Source organism: Carassius gibelio, chromosome A23, assembly GCF_023724105.1.
Source record: "Carassius gibelio isolate Cgi1373 ecotype wild population from Czech Republic chromosome A23, carGib1.2-hapl.c, whole genome shotgun sequence".
In the NCBI taxonomy this organism is placed as follows: domain Eukaryota; kingdom Metazoa; phylum Chordata; class Actinopteri; order Cypriniformes; family Cyprinidae; genus Carassius; species Carassius gibelio.
Window position 1 is genome coordinate 7,265,359 of NC_068393.1, and position 19,865 is coordinate 7,285,223.

The following is a 19,865-nucleotide window of genomic DNA, read 5'->3' on the forward strand; positions in this document are numbered from 1 at the left end:
GGGCCAGTGTTTTAGCTTTGTAGATGTGTGTGTCACACATTACATGTACACATTACATACACGTTCTTGCCTTTGACCACAAATAAATTTGAATTAGTGCTTATATCTCCACCTTGAAAATGCCAACTTTTCATCTGATTTCTCCTGACTCGCCATTTCTGCTGCTGCTGCTGCGAATCTCGCGTGCGTGCGTATGTGTGTGTGTTTGACACCGCTGGCGTAAAAACACTGGCTCTGATTGGCTACCATAAAAAAACACATGACTCTGCCTTAGCCAATCATAATCGCTTATCTCGTTATTAACCCATCTCCTCACTCGCTGTGTGAGCCAGGGGTGCGTTCGGATTACATAGTTTATTAAATCAATGCATAGTAACGCACTGCATTTAACGTCCATTAATGTTAACGGCGTTATAACGAACGCAAATGTAATTAGTTAGATTACCCCGTTACTGAAAAAATTACGTTGTTACCTAACGGCGTTCTTTTAAACGGCATTATTCCAAACACTGTCCGCTAGTAAATAACCGCAGCAAGAGAGTATCTTTATGTCAACATGCAGATAAACAGAAAAATAGGAATTGTCCTATTGCTTAAAGGTACAGGTTGTAGGACCTGCCACTAGAGGGCGCACTACCAAAACAATAAAATCGCGTGGTTTGATGCTAAAAAGGAGCGTGGATGATGGGATTTGTTATCTTCCACCCAACCGTTGACAGCCATCAATCAGACGGAAAGATAAATCATGGATTTACAGATGAGGTAAAGTTTTATAAATGTTGTGCTTGATGTCATAATTTTCAAATGCGAGTTCAATGATTTGCGCGAGTAGATAACATACAAAGTCAATGCAAAAAAGCGATCAGAATATGGATCAGACACATCCGCGCGTGGGTCTAGAGACGCGATGCCCTGCGTTTGGCCTGTATGCCCCATAATACTTATCTTGTTGGTCTTTATAAAAGCATATGTTTTCTGTAAATATACGAATCAAAACAACTCACTGGTCAAGTAAAACACAAGTTTATGGGAGCTGTCCTTGTCAACAGAACCAGCAACGGTAAACAGTCATTATGTTCCATAAATAGGTAACACAATCCACCATAAAATGTGCAAGAAGTAAATAAGGAACTGCTTGAAGCAAGCCTGTGGTTTGCTGGACGCTAATTCCGTATTTGTCCATGACACTGTTGTTATGTGGTTTCTACGTCAGTAAAGGTGGTAACAAAGGGTGTATAACGTCATTGACAGGCACTGCCCTGTCACTGTTTAGAAGTTTGAACCTTTAACTGTGAACATTAAACATCATACGGCTGTGGTTTAACTAATTAAACATGAGCACCTCATGTTTCAAAATAAAATCACAGTTAGCAATCACCAAATAACCCACATTTATGTCAACATGCCATGTGTTTTGCTATACTGATGATGAATAATGAATATTTTGTGTGATTTAATGGTGTTTAAATCCTAAACTCACATTTTGAGCCAGGAAAGTTTTGATGGTATTTTCCTGTCATATTACCTCCATATAATGCCTTTAATAACGTATTTACTTTATGTAACAGCTATATAATTGTGCTGTTCCACAAGCATCACCTTGTGGCAAAGAGTTAATTTTCATATTTGCTTATGTTCACAACTTATGCAGAACAGTGTTAAGAATGACAACTGGCATACAAAAAAAAAAAAAGAAGAAAAAATCCTTCCTGTGGTCGGGGGGCCTACTGTAATGCTGTAGCCCAGAGGCCTTTGGTTATTTTAAGGCATCCCAATAGGACGTCTGACACAACAGGGTTGGAGGAACAAAGTTGTTCACATAAAACCTTGCATTCATCAACATTTTTGATGAACTTAAGAATTCACAATTCTGCATGCATGTCTGTAAAAATTTTATAATAAATGATTTTAAACACACTCATGGATCTTGACTTTTTGGTTACATGATGTTACATTATAGTGTTACATTATAATTGGCCCTTTGTCTGTCTCACACACACACACACACACACACACACACACACACACAGCGCTGTATTACAATTGAAAACAGAAATCTGTGATTTAAAATATCACTCAACCTGTATGTTTATTCAGTTTTTAAGGCTAAATGGAAATATAGTATATATGACATCATGATTTCCTGTCAGGTTGACATTATAAGTAGTTAGCACAACAGGAAGCTTTTCTTACTCAAGCAAGCAATTTGTTCACTGTTGGCTCTGCTTTGATTCCATCTGCAAATGGAAAGTTTTAATATCCTCCTTTTGACAGGTAAGTTGCAATATTTGGTATATTAATTACTATTAACACAATAGAAACCATTAAAACTAAAACTATCAAATTACTGTAATGGCTCTTCACAGTGAGATGAATCTCTGAATCTTTATATTAATTTATAGTGGCAGTGACTGTGCAAGTAACATCCCATGACAGCACTGGTGGTGAGATTTATATTTTTTATAATGGTTTCTGGATTTTATATGTACTTATAATGACTATTTTAAGTTTCAATTCACTTTTTAATACAGTTGTGAATTTAGCCTCTCTAACCTAAGAATCACTCTTCCCCTAGAACCTCCTGTTCAGATTTCAAAGCCAAAGGTTACTTTGAATCCATCTCATGCAGTGCTGTACAGCACAGAGACAGTCACTCTGCACTGTGAGGTACCTGAGGCACTATCAGGGTTACAATATGACTGGTACAAGAACTCTGCTGATCTTAGTGAACATCAACCCAGCATCACTGCGAGAGGCAGTGGAAAATATGAATGCAAAGCAAAAAAAGGAACTTCTGAATCGGAAATAAGTGCTAGTTACACTTTAACTCTACAAGGTAAATTAATATCACAAACATTTATAATATATATATATATATATATATATATATATATATATATATATGTGTGTGTGTGTGTGTGTGTGTGTGTGTGTGTGTGTGTGTGTGTGTGTGTGTGTGTGTGACCAATCACGGAAAGTTTGGACACAAGTAGGTTCTGGGGCATTTTCAGTTATTCACAGACTCTGAAAGTGTAATCTCCAAGCTTTCCAACGATGTGTAACACATGGAAATCTGATAATATTTGGAGAAGTTGTGGCCATTTGAAGGTAGGCACTCAAAAAAGCTCAAAAAGCAGAAAATAGCCTCTGAAGATTGTGCAGTTCTCACTGCTGCGAGTGACAATGGGACTCATTTACATCTCATTTAGATAAGCCATACCCCCTGCATAGCAATGATAGAGACAACAGGAAAAATCGAACCGCATACTATTAATAATAAAGGAGAATGTGCAATGTAAATGTCAGTAAATTTATCTTTTTTGACTTTTATAAAAATGATTTAGAGGCTGAAATATGTGAGTTTTATCTTTTTATAAAAAATCTTTCAAATGTGGCCATCATTTTTAATGTTATTATTTTAATGTTTATGTAAACAAAAGGTACATATTGATGCTAATTTTATTTGTTATTTGCTGGTGTTATTTGCTGGTTTTCTACATAAAACTTGGTGAATTGATTTCATTGTGTAGCATTAGGACTTTTTTAACAGGATTCTGTGATAACCGATGAGCTAGCTAATAACAATAGGTAGATATGGGAAGGTCTAAACATGGACTAAACATGAGATAACGTGAAAGTGTTCTTAGAATGAACACAAAATGACAAACTTTGATGTTTATGGAAACTCACCGCATAAGAAACAAAAGTATTCTTGCAGATCTCGATTCCTCCAATTAAAAGTCGTTCGGGCACACTTTCTCTTTGTCGGGGTCTTCTTTGTGGATGTAACCATCTCCGAAGTTTGCACGGTGCGTCTGTTTGCCTCTAAATGTTACGGATTTTCCCCATTTCTCTGTCTTTATCCCCATCAAATGTTACTATCGATATAGCCTCTGATATCTTACGGTCCAACTCCTCTGACGCCAGTCCAATACATTCTTCCTCGTTGTCATCTTCGCTCAGTTGTAGATTAGGGATATTATACAGTCTTATTATGCCGCTTTCATCGTCACTCAGATCGTCTTCAGAATCAGTGAGCGATTGTTTATAAGCGTCCGGCTTGTCGAAGAAGTACTTCAAAACATTTTCGGTGTAACGGCCACGGTTCAGCTCGTCTGCGATCATCTTTGCGGCGTCCATCTTCATTGAATTTTGATATCAGCTATAGCCGGCCAGAGCGCTGCATACTAAGTAGCCACGCTTCCCTCGGAGGGCGGGGGCAATAACAAAAGAAACATATGCCGGCTTATCCAGTATGGAAATACACAGACAATGAAACGCCCCTACTGCGTGCTAGAATCTCCGACAAACTAGATGATTTCAACCTCAAAATGTACGCTTTTAAATATACCAATACTGCTATCTCAAACACGGAGAGGCTTCTTTGTGATATCAACTAACAGATTCTGCAAAAAAACGAAAATCACAAATTTTATATATATTATAAAATGTAGACCCATTATAATAAATGTCATATTTACCTGTGTCCTTCAGCAGAAATATACAGAAATTGAAGTTATAAAACACTAAATTCGAAATAAAATATAGATGAAATGAAGCTTTAAAAGTTACCCCCTCCCCCAAAACTCCAAAATTTAGTTATTTAGGCAATCAAGTGCATGGGTTGCCAAGATGACCCAAATTGGGTGATATTTAACCCAGCAGATTTTATAGTGTACATATAAATATATATATATATATATATATCCCCAGAAAAAAGGGCACAAAAATTGGGTTGTTTGTTGTGTTGTTATATGTTTGACCTAGCATGCTGGTTTGCCTTTTTATGGTTTAAAATGACTACATTGCTAGCTAAATTAAACCCAAATCGAGCTAGACAATTTAACCTATAAATCTTGTCATTTTAAAATCACTTCTACACACACAGAATGACTTTCAAAAAGTAAAACTGTATACAAAAAGGAAAGAAAAGAAAACAGTCAAAAGTACATGCATGTAAAAACAAATGCAGAAAAGTACTGCTTACCCCCAGGAGTACGCACTCAGGAGTTCTAAATTATATAAATACTGTTCAGTTTGTTTGCACAGATCAATCGTTTAGTGTCTTTACACATTATTGTATCGTCATTAGCCACAGGGTTTAGTTTGGTTTTGTTCATGTTTTTTTTTTTGTTTTTTGTTTTTTGTATATTTTAGCCGTGATTCCCATCCACTTACTTCATGGAACTGTTAGACTGCAACAGTTTGAGTTAAAAATCTACCTACATCTCTGATGCCCTGGGGGTAAGCAGATAAACATCAAAGTTTAATTTGTGGGTGAACAATCCCTTTAAGATCGAATTTTACTTTTTTTTGTAAATGTCATATATTGTATAAAAAATATATATATATGTTCAAAACCCCTATTATACAATGATTATATAAATAGCTCATAGTTAAGTTATTTACAAACTATTCTAGCATGACAGTAAATAAACCACATTAACACTGATATTCTAACAGTTATCAGAAATATATATGTGAAAGAATGTGAGAATGTGTGTGAATGACTCCAATTCTGCTTAAACAACACAGAACAAGCATTTAACATTTTGTTTTTACGAATTATACAATTACAGTTTGTCCATGAAAACAGATCATGCATCACTGTTAATTTTCATGATCTCTTTAGCATAAATGGCTGCCCACTGCTCTGGGTGTGTGTTCACAGTGTGTGTGTGTGGGTGTGTGTGTGTGTGTGTGTGTGTGTGTGTGTGTGTGTGTGTGTGTTCACTGCTCTGTGTGTTTGCACTTTGGATGAGTTAAATGCAGAGCACGAATTCTGAGTATGGGTCACCATACTTGGCTGAATGTCATGCCACTTTTTTTTTTTTCTCACAGCAAAGTCATGTGACATCTTATACATACTCCAGGGCAGTCTCCTCCTTTAAAAACACTGTTGCATCAGTTTAGGGGAAATTACATTTTCCAGCTTTCAGAAATTACCAGCATTCATCCCAGTCACCACCTATTCTTCAGCAGTGGCCTAAAGAGAGAAAAAACATTTGAAGAAATAAAACCTTTAAAATATATACATTTTCGGTTAAAGGTGCATCCATATCATTAAGGATAGGTAAATGGTCTTTCTTATCATTTCAACACGTTGTGTGGTTGTTTACCACAGCGCTCTAGCATGCTATAATGGCAGCACTAGTGTGAGGTCATGTAATATTGTTTAAATAAATGTATTGCTTTCAGAATGCTACTTATTTACTCAAATATTAAAACATGACATTCACATACCTCACAAATTTTCATGTACGTGGAAGGCTGCTCTTTAAAAGGTTAGTTCACCAAAAAATTCCAATTACATGCAAAACATCACTTTAAGAATTATTGTCACTTCATCAGCCTTAAAATAATTAGGGTAGACATAACGCAGTTTCCTTTAAGAAACTACATTCAGTTTAACTGTGAAAAAAGGAGATGACAAATTAAAATGTAAATATGTTAATAAACCTCTGTTAACACCTAAAAAAATAAAAATTCAAAAAATAATTTGTAAATACAGCATAAGACACTCACTGACATTATATTAAAAGTACCTGTTCCATTCAGTAAAAGAGGCTAACTTAAGACTCACGTCAACTTATTTCTGTGGCGAAAACGGTGTCCACGTATTTTTCAATATAAGTTTTTTTCGAACTATTTCTGCCTTCCATATAATCTCAAACAATGAATGACGATTACAAATTTTTTATGTTTACTTACCATAAACTGCTTTTCACTCGCTTTCATCTGAAGATGCTGAGAAAATGGAAGCTTCTTGCACTGTTGTGGTCTGATGTTAACGTGATGTGCGTGCTCTCTTTCACGCCTGCGTTCCCAACCCAGCGCCGCTGGGTTATAAATCAAGACCAATTTTCAACCTAATTTTTTTTTTTATTAATCAGATATTTAAGTACAATAAATAAACTAACACACCAATCCATACTGCAAACCCAAAATTGAAATTAAAACAACCCAAGGTCCTTACCCAGCAGTCTCAACCCAGCAGTTGGGTTGAAAAAAAAATAAAAAATACAGCGTTTTTTAGAGTGTATTATATGAAATTAATCAAAATATCAGGTCGGGTTGGGGTATTTTGAGACCCTATGTTGAGTTCTCTGATGCCTTTCTCCCCTCAGTGTCTCCGTGTAGCCATGCAAAGCAGTTTAGGACACATTAGCTGCTTTTCCACTGTCGGGCGAAAAGCGGGTGTTGTAGTATGTGTTTCCACTGTCACTTCTGGGGCTTGATCATGCATTGTTGGTGCTTCCTCGGGGCCATCAGCCTGGGTTTTTTGGCCAGAAAAAAAAAACCTTTGTCCAAAGCCGACCAGCTGGGGCTAGAGGAGTAGTTATTAAAGAGGTCATATAATCCACATTTAAGTTAATATTATTCTTCAGGATCTTAATGAAAAGTCTGTGTAATAAATTACAAACCTCATAATCTCGAGAAGAAGGAGGTGGAAACCGGCGAACATTCAAATGAAGACTTTAATAATAAAATAAACAAAACAGCGCGACAGCCCCTCGCGGACGACTGCCGCGCACAAACAAGAAACAAACGCAGAATAAAGCACAGGCCTGGTCCTCTCTCGTCCTTCATGGTCGTCGCTCCAGTTTTATATCCTTCCATCTCCTATGTGGGACTCGAGACCAGTGGTGGGGCGCAGGTGCAGCTCATCTCCAATCACTACACCTGGCCTCCCTCCTCGTTCCCACATCTCTCGGCCCCGCCGGCAACTCGCTCCAGCCCACCACCTCGAGCATCCATGGCGGCACACTCCTCTCCAGCTCGATGGCACCGCGGATTCACCACAACGGCGAGGGATCTTCAGCAGCACGTCCCTCCTTCTCCCGGGCTTCGGCACCACTGTAATGATAAAAACTTCCTATTCATCGGGAAGGAGGAGGCGGGAACCGGCGGACAATCAAAACATTTTAATAATTCAAAATAATCACAAAACAGCGCACCAGCCCCTCACGGACGACTGGTGCGTATAAATAAAAACCAAAACATAAAATAATGGCCCAGGCCTGGTCCTCTCTCGTCCTTCAATGTCGTTGCTCCAGTTTTATATCCTTCCATCTTCTACGTGGGACTCGAGACCGGTGGTGGGGCGCAGGTGCAGCTCATCTCCAATCACTACACCTGGCCTCCCTCCTCATTCCCACGTCTCTCGGCCCCACCCCACTCGTCACTATAATATATAACTTTAAATTTCTCTTTTTACTACATATACAAATCCCAGTACATTGGGCCAAAATGCAATTGTGGAGTGTAAATAATATTGGCCTGGTTTTTGTATTATCTTATTTCTGTGTAGATCCTCCTAAAGCAAAGCTGACTGTGGATCCTAAATGGACAGAGTTTTTCCCAAGTGAAAACATCGAACTGAAGTGTGAAATTGAAGGTGGTTCTTCAGGCTGGACCTTCGAGTGGATAAAAGATACCTGGACTTCAGAAGGCGACAGTGTCCGAGCAATCACTGTAAAACACCCTGACTCTGGAAAATATTCTTGTAGAGGAAAACTCAAAAACAGACAAGTAACAACCCAACAAAGTAATGCATTTCAACTGAATGTCAAAGGTAATTTCAATAATACAAATGATTTTGATTAAGTTGTAGAACCAATTATGATTTATTTGTTGTTGGCAAATGCATTATTAACAAAACAAGCTTGGATATATGCTACAAGTTTCAAAAGTCTGGGGTCAGTAAAATACAGTAAAAATACAGTAAAACTGTAAAAAAAAATATTAAGAAAAAGATTGTTTTCTGCTTGAATATATAATATAATTTATTCCTGTGAGTCAAAGCTGGATTATCAGCATCATTACTCCTGTTTTCAGTGTCACATGATCTTCAGAAATCATTCTGAAGTACTGATTTGCTGCTCAATTAATATTTCTTAACATGGTAATAAAATTGTAAATAGAATTACTTTGTTCATAAAACAAAGTAATCTTTCTCTTCTTTTAGATCTGCCTGAACCAAAAATCCAGTCTGATTGGACAGAAGCGTTTCCTGGTGAAAAAGTGTATTTAGAGTGTGTGATTCAAGGTGTTTCAGAAAACTGGAACTATATGTGGTTCAAGGACTCAAGAAGAATCGTCTCCAGTGATGAAACAAACATAAACACTCTCACACTGTCAGTAAAGTCCAGTCATCACGGGGCCTATGAGTGCCAAGGTGAGCTGCAGGGCAGAAAGGTGTCTACTGCAAGAAGCACACAACATTTGTTAACAGTCCATGGTAAGTATCTTTTATTGTTTAGCTTAAAGAACATGTCATGGTTAAATCATAATCTGTTGCATTGTGAAATACAGACATTAATAATAATAATAATAATAATAATAATAATAATAATAAAGTCTAATTTCAGGAAATAGTTATTTAAAAAATGTTGTGCTGTTTGTTTCCAGCTTCAGTTTTAAAGTCACCATAAAAAAACAACAACAACAACAGTACTTATACAGTATTTAAGTATTTCATTAGAAATGATTTATCCGTGCACATTACTATTTTTTTTAAGTTCATTTGCTCTTGTGATCTTTAATCAAATACATTAACGTCCCCTCCCCCTCTCAACAAACAAACATCTGTTTTCTTCATGATTTCCGAATCTGCAATGTATTTTTTACTTTGCGATGATGTGTGGCCTGAGAACGCCATGGCTTCAGTTTAAGAGTGTGACTCGATCATCTCTTCCTCTTTGCCACTAGTTAATGCATGAAATAAACATGAATGAATATGAGAAGTTATGTGGTCTCAACTGCAGAAAGATGGCAATACACTAGGGGTGTGTGACTAGTATAGGTACGGACGGTTCCCGGACAAATTCAAAATGGAAGTGATCATCCTTATCCCCTTGGAGTGGGGACATTGGAGTGAGCAGGGCACATACGTCCCATTATGTATTCATTAGGAATGCACTTGGAAATATAGTGACATCATTATCTTCAGCTGGGATGTTCCCGTGACAATACAGCATGTGTCCGTTAGCAGATTTGCCAATGGACACAGACATAAAAACAATATACATTTTATATATTTTAAATGTTGAAAAGTAGTTCAATGTTGAAAAAGCATATTTTCCATGTTAGACCAGCCAGTGTGCATGAGCAGTCCTAAGCACCCATCTCAGAAAGCTGACTGTTTCTATAGCAACCAGGACTTCTAACAGCAGCTGCAGTTAGACAGATACACTGACTTTACCGATTAGCGTTTGTCCCTTTACTCAGGAAGAGGGGCTTTATTCGATAGAGCAGCCATATTGAGCATTTCATTTTTTTCCAATTCAAAATTATATGAGTGACAAGTATTGGGTATTCTATAGTATTTGATTTGCCATTACGATTAGTCAGATCACCTGCCAATCAAACTGCAGTGGAAGGGTGAAATCCCTACCTAGATTACAGAAGCCGTTTCAGGATATACATACCAATACAGAAGAAAAACTATCGAAACTTCAGTTTCATGCCGACTTTAAGCAAATGTTTTTTGGTGTTTCCTTGAAATCATATGTACAAATTGCAGTCACTTTATTTTAAGGTCCAATTCTTGTTAATAACAAACCATTAACTATGACTTTTGCCTGAACAAACTCCTAAATTGCTGCTTATAAATAGTTAAAGAAGTTGTTAAATTTAGCTATTGGGTAGGATTAGGAATGTAGAACTTGGTCATGCAGAATATGTTCTTCATAAGTACTAATAAAAACCCAATATGTTAATAATAGGTATGCTTATAAGTAACTAAGTGAGAATTGGTCCCTAGACTATTAAGTGTTACCTAAATTGTCTTTAAAATACTTTCATAAAGGTTATTTATAAATTATAAAGAAAAGTGTATGTTTTGTACAATTCTAAATTCTAATTTTGTACAATTCTAAATTACATTGTTATTTATCTGTGCAGAACTGCCTCAGCTGAAATTGTCAATAGAGTCTCAATGGAATATGTTTTACCCAACTGAGAAAGTGACTCTGAAGTGTTCAATTGATGAAGAGTCAAATAAATGGGGCTATGAATGGTTTAAAAACGGAGGTTTGCTTAAAAAGGATAAGGACATTTCCTTTTCTGGAAACACACTCTCCATCAGCTCAGCAAAAGCGGGTCATTCAGGACAGTACACCTGCAGAGGAAAACATCTGACGAGAACATTGGTGACTACAAGAGAAACTGAAGCTGTGCAACTTCGTATTCAGGGTAAAACTACTTATGATATTCTATGATTAATATATATAAATGACAAGTGACAGGCGCCAAGAGAGTCCTGTGAAAAAGCTGTTGAATATTTTTACCTGATTTTAAAAAACATGATTTTCTATGAATTATTTGAAAGAAAGAGTTACAGGTGCCTTAAAATGCATTCCAGTCAAGAAGCTGTATCAGTGTACAGTGTTTCATGTCTGCATTTAAAGTTTCCTGTCCACTCTTCTCGACAGTGGTCAGACACTATTGGCAGCATGAGTCAGTTCATTTAGTTTTGGATAATAAATAATAAAAAGCACATGCAATTCAAGAGAGTTTTTGTTTAAAAGCGGTTGAGTGTTTTTAATTTTTAACCTCTGTTGCTTCTAGACATCAAACCAAAACCAACCATCACAAAACATAAGTGGTTTGAGTTGTTCTACACTGAGGAGCGAGTCCAGCTTCATTGTAATATGCCAGGAGTAGGTTGGGAATACCACTGGTATAAAGGCTCAACCCTTCGGATCACACATCCAGAATTGACCATAGATGCAGTATCTCTGTCTGACAGTGGTAATTATCACTGTAAAGCACAGAGAGGAGACTTCTCAGTGGACAGTGAGACTCTACAAGTGCGAGTTCAGAGTGAGTCCATAATTTACCTCTTTATAATTTTCTATTATGTAATATTATTCCCATTGTGAATTCACTGAGTCTACGATGCCTCAGTAAAATTCCCAGGAAATGCATGAACATCTTAGGATTAGGTTCTCTATTATGTATTGTTGTGTATTGCACAGTATTGAACTTCAGGATCTCAAGCTACGTGCTTTCAACTATCTTTCATCAACAGTTTACTTCCACTTCTTCATGACATATCTGTGCCCGCTGGCATATAAGCAACACCTACTGTTCATGCATGTATCTCATTATACCACATATATCTGACCTCATTCATCCTCCATTTTGTTCTCTTCTTTTAGAACCGACTGAACCACAAATTCAGTCTGATTGGACAGAAGCATATCCTGGTGAAAAAGTGTATTTAGAGTGTGTGATTCAAGGTGTTTCAGAAAACTGGAATTATATGTGGTTCAAGGATTCAAGCAAAATCGTCTCCAGTGATGAAACAAACATAAAAGGGAACACTCTCACACTGTCAGTAAAGTCCAGTCATTACGGCCACTATGTGTGTCAAGCTGAGCTGCAGGGCAGAAAGGTGTCTACTGCAAGAAGCACACAACATTTGTTAACAGTCCATGGTAAGAATCAATTATTGTCTAGCTTAAAAGACATGTCATGGTTAAATCATAATCTGTTGCATTTAAAATACATTATTTTTTCTTATTTTCGAAGACCGTTAAATGGATTTAGCATAAATCATAACTTCATGCTTGTATAATAGTTTTATGTTCTTTAAATTGTCAACATTGTTTGTTTTGTAATTATTCAATATTGAGTTTTACATATACAGAAACATTGTTAGAAAAAAAAAAAAAAATGTTATGCTGTTTATCTGTGCAGAGCTACCTAAACTAAATCTGTCAATAGAGTCTCAATGGAATATGTTTTACCCAACTGAGAAAGTGACTCTGAAGTGTTCAGTTGATGAAGAGTCAAATAAATGGGGCTATGAATGGTTTAAAAACGGAGGTTCGCTTAAAGCGGATAAGGACATTTCCTTTTCTAGAAACACACTCTCCATCAGCTCAGCAAAAGCGGGTCATTCAGGACAGTACACCTGCAGAGGAAAACATCTGACGAGAACAATGGTGACTACAAGAGAAACTGAAGCTGTACAACTTCGTATTAAAGGCAAGTAAAACTGCTTTTGACATGATATTCTATGAATGATGCACATGAAAGCAATAATGACAGGCACCTTAAACTTCAGTTTAATGAAGAAGTTGTTTATAGTATATAATGTGTTTTAATTTGCATTGTCCTATATCAGTGTACAGTTTCCTGCCTACTCTTGACAATAGCTTTCAGAGGTCAGACACTATTAGCATCATTATTAGCAGCAACTAAACAGCATTTCCAAGGAAAACATTTTTTTTACCCAAGCGAAAAAATAAAAAGTAAGTGAAAAGTGCTATCGATGGAAAGGCAAAGGATGAGGAAATTTCCTTTCTTGGAAATCCTCTCAAAAAAAGCGAGTCATTCAGGACAGTATACCTGCAGAGAAAAACATTTGAAAAAAAAAAAAAAAACTGAAAGAAACTAACAAAAGAGTTCAGATAGTAAAAGCCCAGGTGCCTTAGGGCAATAAAAATGTCATATTGTGCTTTCCATAAACTCAAAAGATTATTTTGTCCTATTTTGAAGATGTATGTATTTCAATAAAATGTCCATCCATTTGGATTACAGAGATTTAACAAAAACTAACACACTTAATGTGATGCATATTTGCTAGTCGCCCATAAATGAAATAAGAAATTCGATTTAGATTTTATATGAATTAATATTAACACGTCAACTATTTTTTAAATACAGAACAACATACTCCGTTACTAATGAAACCTTGGTTCCCTGAGATATAGGAATGAGTACCATTTCCATAACAATCCTGCCAAGCTATGTCAGAGAAACAAGCAATATTTGACTCGCCTTAAGCACCAAAAGGGGTTCAGAGGGTCCATGTTATCAGCGGGATAACTCTGCAGGAGGCAAAAGGGCCAAACTCACCAAGGTCAGCCTGCCCTTAATTAATTAATTAATTAATTAATTCAGGGAAGTCTCCATTCAGCCTAGGCCCTCAGGGAGGGCCAAGAGCGTACAGGAATAGGTCAAAGCCTAAGAACTGGTTCTGCCCTTGGCAGGTGCCTGCCTACTATGCAGAAAGGACCCGTGCTTGTAAGGCCAGGACATCCCAATTATACAACCTGGCAAAGGTAGACAGCGGGGCCCAGCCAGCCGCCGCACAGATTTCTGCGCTGGACATACTGCTAGACCAAACCCAGGATGAGGTTATGCCTGTGGTGGAATAGGCCCTTAATCCCATAGGGTATTGCAGGCCCAAAGAGGAGTATGCTCCATCAAAGCCTACAAAGAATTGTTCCGACTGCCTAACCAGGGTAGAACACTAATCAGTGTAAATTCTCAGAGCCCTGACAGGACAGAGAAAGTTCAACTTTTGATCATCCTCCCAGGAAGAAAGCACTGATATGGTTATAACCTGTGCTTTAAATGGGGTGGAGAGCATTTTAGGTATATAACCATGCCTTGGCTTCAGGATGACCTTGAAGTCGCTGGGCCCAAATTCAAGGCAGGTAGGGCTCACCGAGAGTGCCTGTAAGTCTCTCATTCACTTGTCCAATGCTAACCCTAGCAACAGGGTGGTCTTGAGGGACAGGGGGAAGAGATTGGTTGATTGTAGCCATGCCCTGTTCCAGCAACTTGAGGTATTTCCAAGGTGCCAGAGCAGCCACACAGGTCTGATCCACCTTGATACAAAGGCTTTTGTGATGGCAAGCTTGGGGTAAAACCCTTGGTTTTTAGCTAGTACTGCAGTGGCCTTATGCAAAGCAGGCCCATGTATAGCAGCGTAGATGTAGAGGCCATGAGGCCTAGCATCTTCTGAAACATCCTGAGAGAGGAGAAGCTCCAATTTTAATTGAGGCTGTGAGCTATTGTATAGCCAGTGCACGTTCTGGCGCGACTACCACCCTCATTGGGGTTGAGTAAAAAAACTGCTCCGAGAAATGCGATCCACTGGCAAGAAAAATCCGTGGTGGGGGCATCTTTCAGATCCAGAGAAAAGAAGCAGTGCCCTCGGCACGCAGGATATGTGTGTCCTTGCTCCAAGGTGGGAACCACGCCACTGAAACACAGGTTTTTTGAGTGAACTAAGTGGGTAATCTCTATTTGCAACCCTTTACAGACACCTTGTTAATTGAATCACCATAGGCTAGTAAAAAAAATTTAGTTGTTTACTCGCCAGACTTAAGAATTCAAAAGGAATGCAGTTTTGACAGGAAAATACAACAAAGAATATTGTTTACACGTAGCGTGTCAATTCTCTATCTGTCTCTCTGTGTGTGAGAGACAAAGGGTCATGAGTCGTGAACCTTCGCACTTGAGTTTACAGTATATCAAATAAAGGTGCGTTGCACATCCATTCAGATGAACTGAAAAACAGCACAGATTTGCTTGATTGAGAGTGAAACTGAAGTGCTCAGTCAGAGTGTCTTATTATCCCCAAAACCCAATCTGACACTTGAGGAATGGCCTGCCAGGCCTGGGCCCATGTGGCAAGAGGTAAGATTGGTTCAAGTAGAAAGTTGCTGTTTGGGGGTCTTGACTCTCATGATAAGTGAAAGAGGATTTTCTTCTCTCATTTTGAGTATGTTTGTGTTTTATTTTCCCCGCTATAACAGCGGCTTGTTGTCTGGCCGCATGAATGGGGCCCTTGTTTACAACAGACATATTGTCCTTGGCACCTGGACCTGAACAGGGTGCTTGGAGGGATACTCGAGGCTGCTTGAGGGGTGGTTCAGTTGCAGCAAGACTTTGCCCTTTCCTCTCCCTGTTCTTTAAATCATGGTGACAGTGGACTGTGACCATCATCAGCGTGCAGGGGAGACCTACACATGATGTAATAACATCCCAGCATTTGAAACAACTCCGTCAGAAATTTGCACTTTAGAAATTTGTTCTTTGAAATATTCTCGCCGAATGGTGGCAGGAGAGAAGCCGTGACCACTGCCACTGAAGGCCAATCCAGCCAATCCATTGGTTCATTTTTAATTCACTGCACAAACCAATGGCCGTGTAGTTACTCTATATTATATCTAAAATAAAAAATGCTTCAGCTATCAGAGAAAAATTACTTTTTCCCCCATAACACATTTGCGACACAGTAAAAGTGAATTATCGATACGGAACCAGGTTTATATATTTATCATCATTAAATTTGTTAAATATGTCAATTTATTATATGTTAAGCATATATGTTTTAAACAAAAATCATGCAAGTTTTAAAGCTAGCCATATTTAAACCATGCTTATACTATTTTTTTATTCAAAATTAAGATATTTATGCTCATTTGAAATAATTCTAATACATACATCTTGAAAATATAATAATGTAAAGATTACCTAGAACATCAAGCATCTTCAAATCAGCTATTTGTTTGAATGTATTCCACTGTTTCTAATTGTACGTCTGTTGCTCTTAGAAATCACACCAAAACCAATCATTAACAAACATGAGTGGTTTGAGTTGTTCTACACTGAGGAGCGAGTCCAGTTTGATTGTAACATGACAGGAGTAGGTTGGGAATACCAATGGCATAAAGCCGCAAAGCCTCTGATCAAAAATTCAGAATTCACCATCGACGCAGTATCTCTGACTGACACTGGTGACTATCACTGCAAAGCACAGAGAGGAGACTTCTCAGTGGACAGTGAGACTCTACAAGTGCGAGTTCAAGGTGAGTTAGACTCGTCTGAGCATATAAACTACCTCTGCGACCTTTTCATTTACAGGATATAACCAGTGAACTCAACGAGTTTAAAACGATAAATTGCCATGTTAAAGGGACATGTTCAACCAAAATAACATTACAATTCTGTCATTATTTCACACTCATTTCATGTTGTTTACAACTGTATGACTTTCCTCTTCTGTAGAATACAAAATAAATTTTGATATTAATTAAACATTTCAAAAGGCTAGCAATAGCAAGCTAGCTTTGAAAGCTTAAGATCCCACCATTCCTGCAAATCACTCTCCACGCCTCCTTCAAAACACATAAACATGCACAGGAGTTGAATGCAATGTCAATTTACCTCATGTCCCATTGACCTAGGCACGTGCACATATAGACATCAAAGTGGGCTAAAGCACATGCCCTTTTTCTTTTTTTTATTTCTTTTTTTTATTAAATAAATGAATGAGTGTGTGTGTGTGTGTGTGTGTTTGTGTGTGTGTTATCAGGGCTGCCAACTTTTGAGTTCATCTTAGAGTGAGATTTTGGGGGTGGGGCTTTGTCATTGGTGAGGGGCTTATGGAGGGGCGTGGCTTGGTGTGGAAAAAAATACAAATACCATATTCTTGCATTAGCAGACGTGTATTAAGTATATATTGATTGTCAAAGTATTTGGTATATGTACAGACTTTCTTGGGAGATTTACATTTAATTTTCACAAACATAGAATAGGATTAACATCCATACTGACACCACCACCAGTCAAATATCTGGACATGATTGATGAGCTGTGATTGATATAAAATCTTTTTAATATGGGATGTCGTTGACTTGACATTATGTTTTTAGAAAACAATAATTAACATCAACTACTAGGCATGTCCAGATATTTGTCATCTGGAAATGCTTTTGTACTGTTTAGTTTGATAAAGTTATGTAAAATAACTGCTCAGTGCTGCAAAACAAACAACTCTGCTAATGCTAACTTAATCATATATAAACTATATAACAGCATATGCCTATTAGTTACTAGCCTAAACTGGACGGAGACATGGAGCACCCTGTAACTCACTGACCTGCCTGCGTTTAGAGCCCTGCGCAGGACTGTTTTCTTAAACCCGCACCCGCACGGTCCCGCTAAATATATGACCAGGCCCGCCCGCTCCCGCAATGTTTGGGTCCACTCCCGCCTGCTCCTGCGGACTTTAAATGTAGACAAATAGGTAGGCTACTCAGAATAAATATTCGTTCAAGTTAACATCCAGAATAACCGATTTTAAACAAGATTGCATCTAAATAATATGAAGTAACCGATGCTAACCCAATCACCACACATGGCAAAACCATTGGGTATTTTTTATTAGCGTTATTAAAAAAAAATAAAACCGTTAAAAATCGTTAAAACAAAACCAAATGCGGCACCTCATTTTTTTAAACACAGGCTAGGCCTACTGCATACATGCACCAAACATAAATAACTTTAAAATTAAATAAACACTTTGTTTACTTTTAAAGAACTTTGAAAATAAGCTAGATATAATTTTAACAAAATAAATACAAAATAAATACAAAATAAAAAAATAATACTATATATATATATATATATATATATATTATATATATATATATATATATATATCTAGGTGTATATGACTTTCTTCTTTCAGACAAATCCAGTTGGAGTAATATAAAAAACTATTTGATTTTTCATGCAGATCACTCAGCGGATGGTGAAGTGCTTTAGTCCAAAACATAAAAAGCGCCCATCCATTAAAAAAAAAGTGTCTCACACGTTTGTTAACAGGAGCAAAAAAGCAAAGTTTCCTTACTTTACCAAAAAAAAAATCCTCTTACTTCTAATTAATGACCATTGTTTTGTTTTGATCTCTCTGCTGTGTTTCCACTTTTATCACTTCTGAGTTGCAAGTACAAAAATGCATCGATTCCCTCCCACTGAGAATCTTTTTTTTTTATGGATGGGTGCTTTTTATTTAACTTCATTTGGACTGAAGCAACACTGTGTAAGATTAACAAGGGGAATTAAGCTCAATATAACTCAAAAGGGATTGAATTACAGTGAATAAGAACCGAATTAATATGCAAATTATTCAGAATTCATATTTAACACTTTATCAACTATTTGTCCACTGATAAATTGAGATTAGGGTATTTTATCAATTCTGGACAAATTATCCCGTGGCCTACGGTAATAATATCCTAAAATTATGATAACTGATTATGAGCAAGGTAACAGAATCTACAGTTAAGGCAGTAACTTGTAGGCACACAGCACAAGACACTGGTATGTAAAATAAAACAAGGATTTATTGAACTATTTTAATACACACAAACTAAACTAACGGAAACACACAAACATTCATTCAAACGGTGACAGAGACTTGTGTGTGTCCAAACTTCTGAGAGTTTAGTTTAAACGCTTTAATGAGCAAACTTAAAATTTTAAATATGGTGCATCCTACACACATCTACTTTATATCAATTTTTTTTTAATCATTTACCCATCAAGTAGGTAACAAAATGCATATACTTCCCAAAGTTGAGGTGGAAGTAAATAAGGATTTAGCCGTGATAAGTGTTAACACACAAAATTACTCGAGTAATATAAAGCATGCATAATACAGAGAATACACATGTATGAGGCAACTTCTGGTGATTAGTTCCTATAACTGAGGTAGAAAACCCTACGAATAGGCTGTAATGAAAGTTAGACACACGAAAATAATTCCAAAGGTTATAGAACATACATGATACTTAAGAAATGTGTGAGGTAAATACTTGTAATCAATTCAGCTTATTGGAAGCAATTTTGAGACTGTTGTTTGTATTAAACCACAAGTGGGTTAAATTTCAGTCTATTTGTTTTGGAAGACAAAGCTTCCTTGTTTAAGGTTTTTTGGTGATCCTGGGCCAAAGGAATGCCTTAGCATCCTTCCTGATTCCTGATAAGGCTGGGGATTTCTGCATTGGGGTCACCACAGGGGTTCTTGGCCATGTGGTCTTAAGTTTGGGGAACAAAGAGAAACCTTTTTCTGCTGTCCTGCCGCCACTGGTATGAGATTAGACAGGCACGAGAAGAGAAGAGGGGGATGACATCTCATTTAGCCATCTTGGCACCATGTTTTATGACACACTAATGGTTCGATGGGGAATCGTTCTGAAATGTGGAATGCGGTGTTGTGTTCTTTTAATGAAATGGACTGTTCAAGGAAAATCTTACACCCGCTGAGTGCC

The 19,865-nt window shown here is 37.4% G+C and overlaps 1 protein-coding gene across 40 annotated transcripts in view; it reads left to right on the forward strand.

The window, feature by feature from the left end:
- Positions 1-2,198: 2,198 nt before the first annotated feature.
- Positions 2,199-19,865, forward strand: part of LOC127944672 (basement membrane-specific heparan sulfate proteoglycan core protein) — a 262,930-nt gene continuing 245,263 nt past the window's right edge. For 33 of the 40 annotated variants that reach the window (XM_052540809.1, XM_052540826.1, XM_052540788.1 and 30 more), the window contains exons 1-7: positions 2,199-2,274; positions 2,403-2,444; positions 2,576-2,836; positions 8,312-8,575; positions 8,969-9,241; positions 10,906-11,196; positions 11,572-11,826. In XM_052540809.1, coding sequence (XP_052396769.1) covers positions 2,244-2,274; positions 2,403-2,444; positions 2,576-2,836; positions 8,312-8,575; positions 8,969-9,241; positions 10,906-11,196; positions 11,572-11,826 — 1,417 coding nt within the window. In that variant the 5' untranslated portion in view covers positions 2,199-2,243. Of the gene's footprint in view, positions 2,275-2,402; positions 2,445-2,575; positions 2,837-8,311; positions 8,576-8,968; positions 9,242-10,905; positions 11,197-11,571; positions 11,827-12,164; positions 12,444-19,865 lie in introns of all 40 variants that reach the window. The other 7 variants (XM_052540823.1, XM_052540829.1, XM_052540831.1 and 4 more) reach the window with 5 other exon arrangements.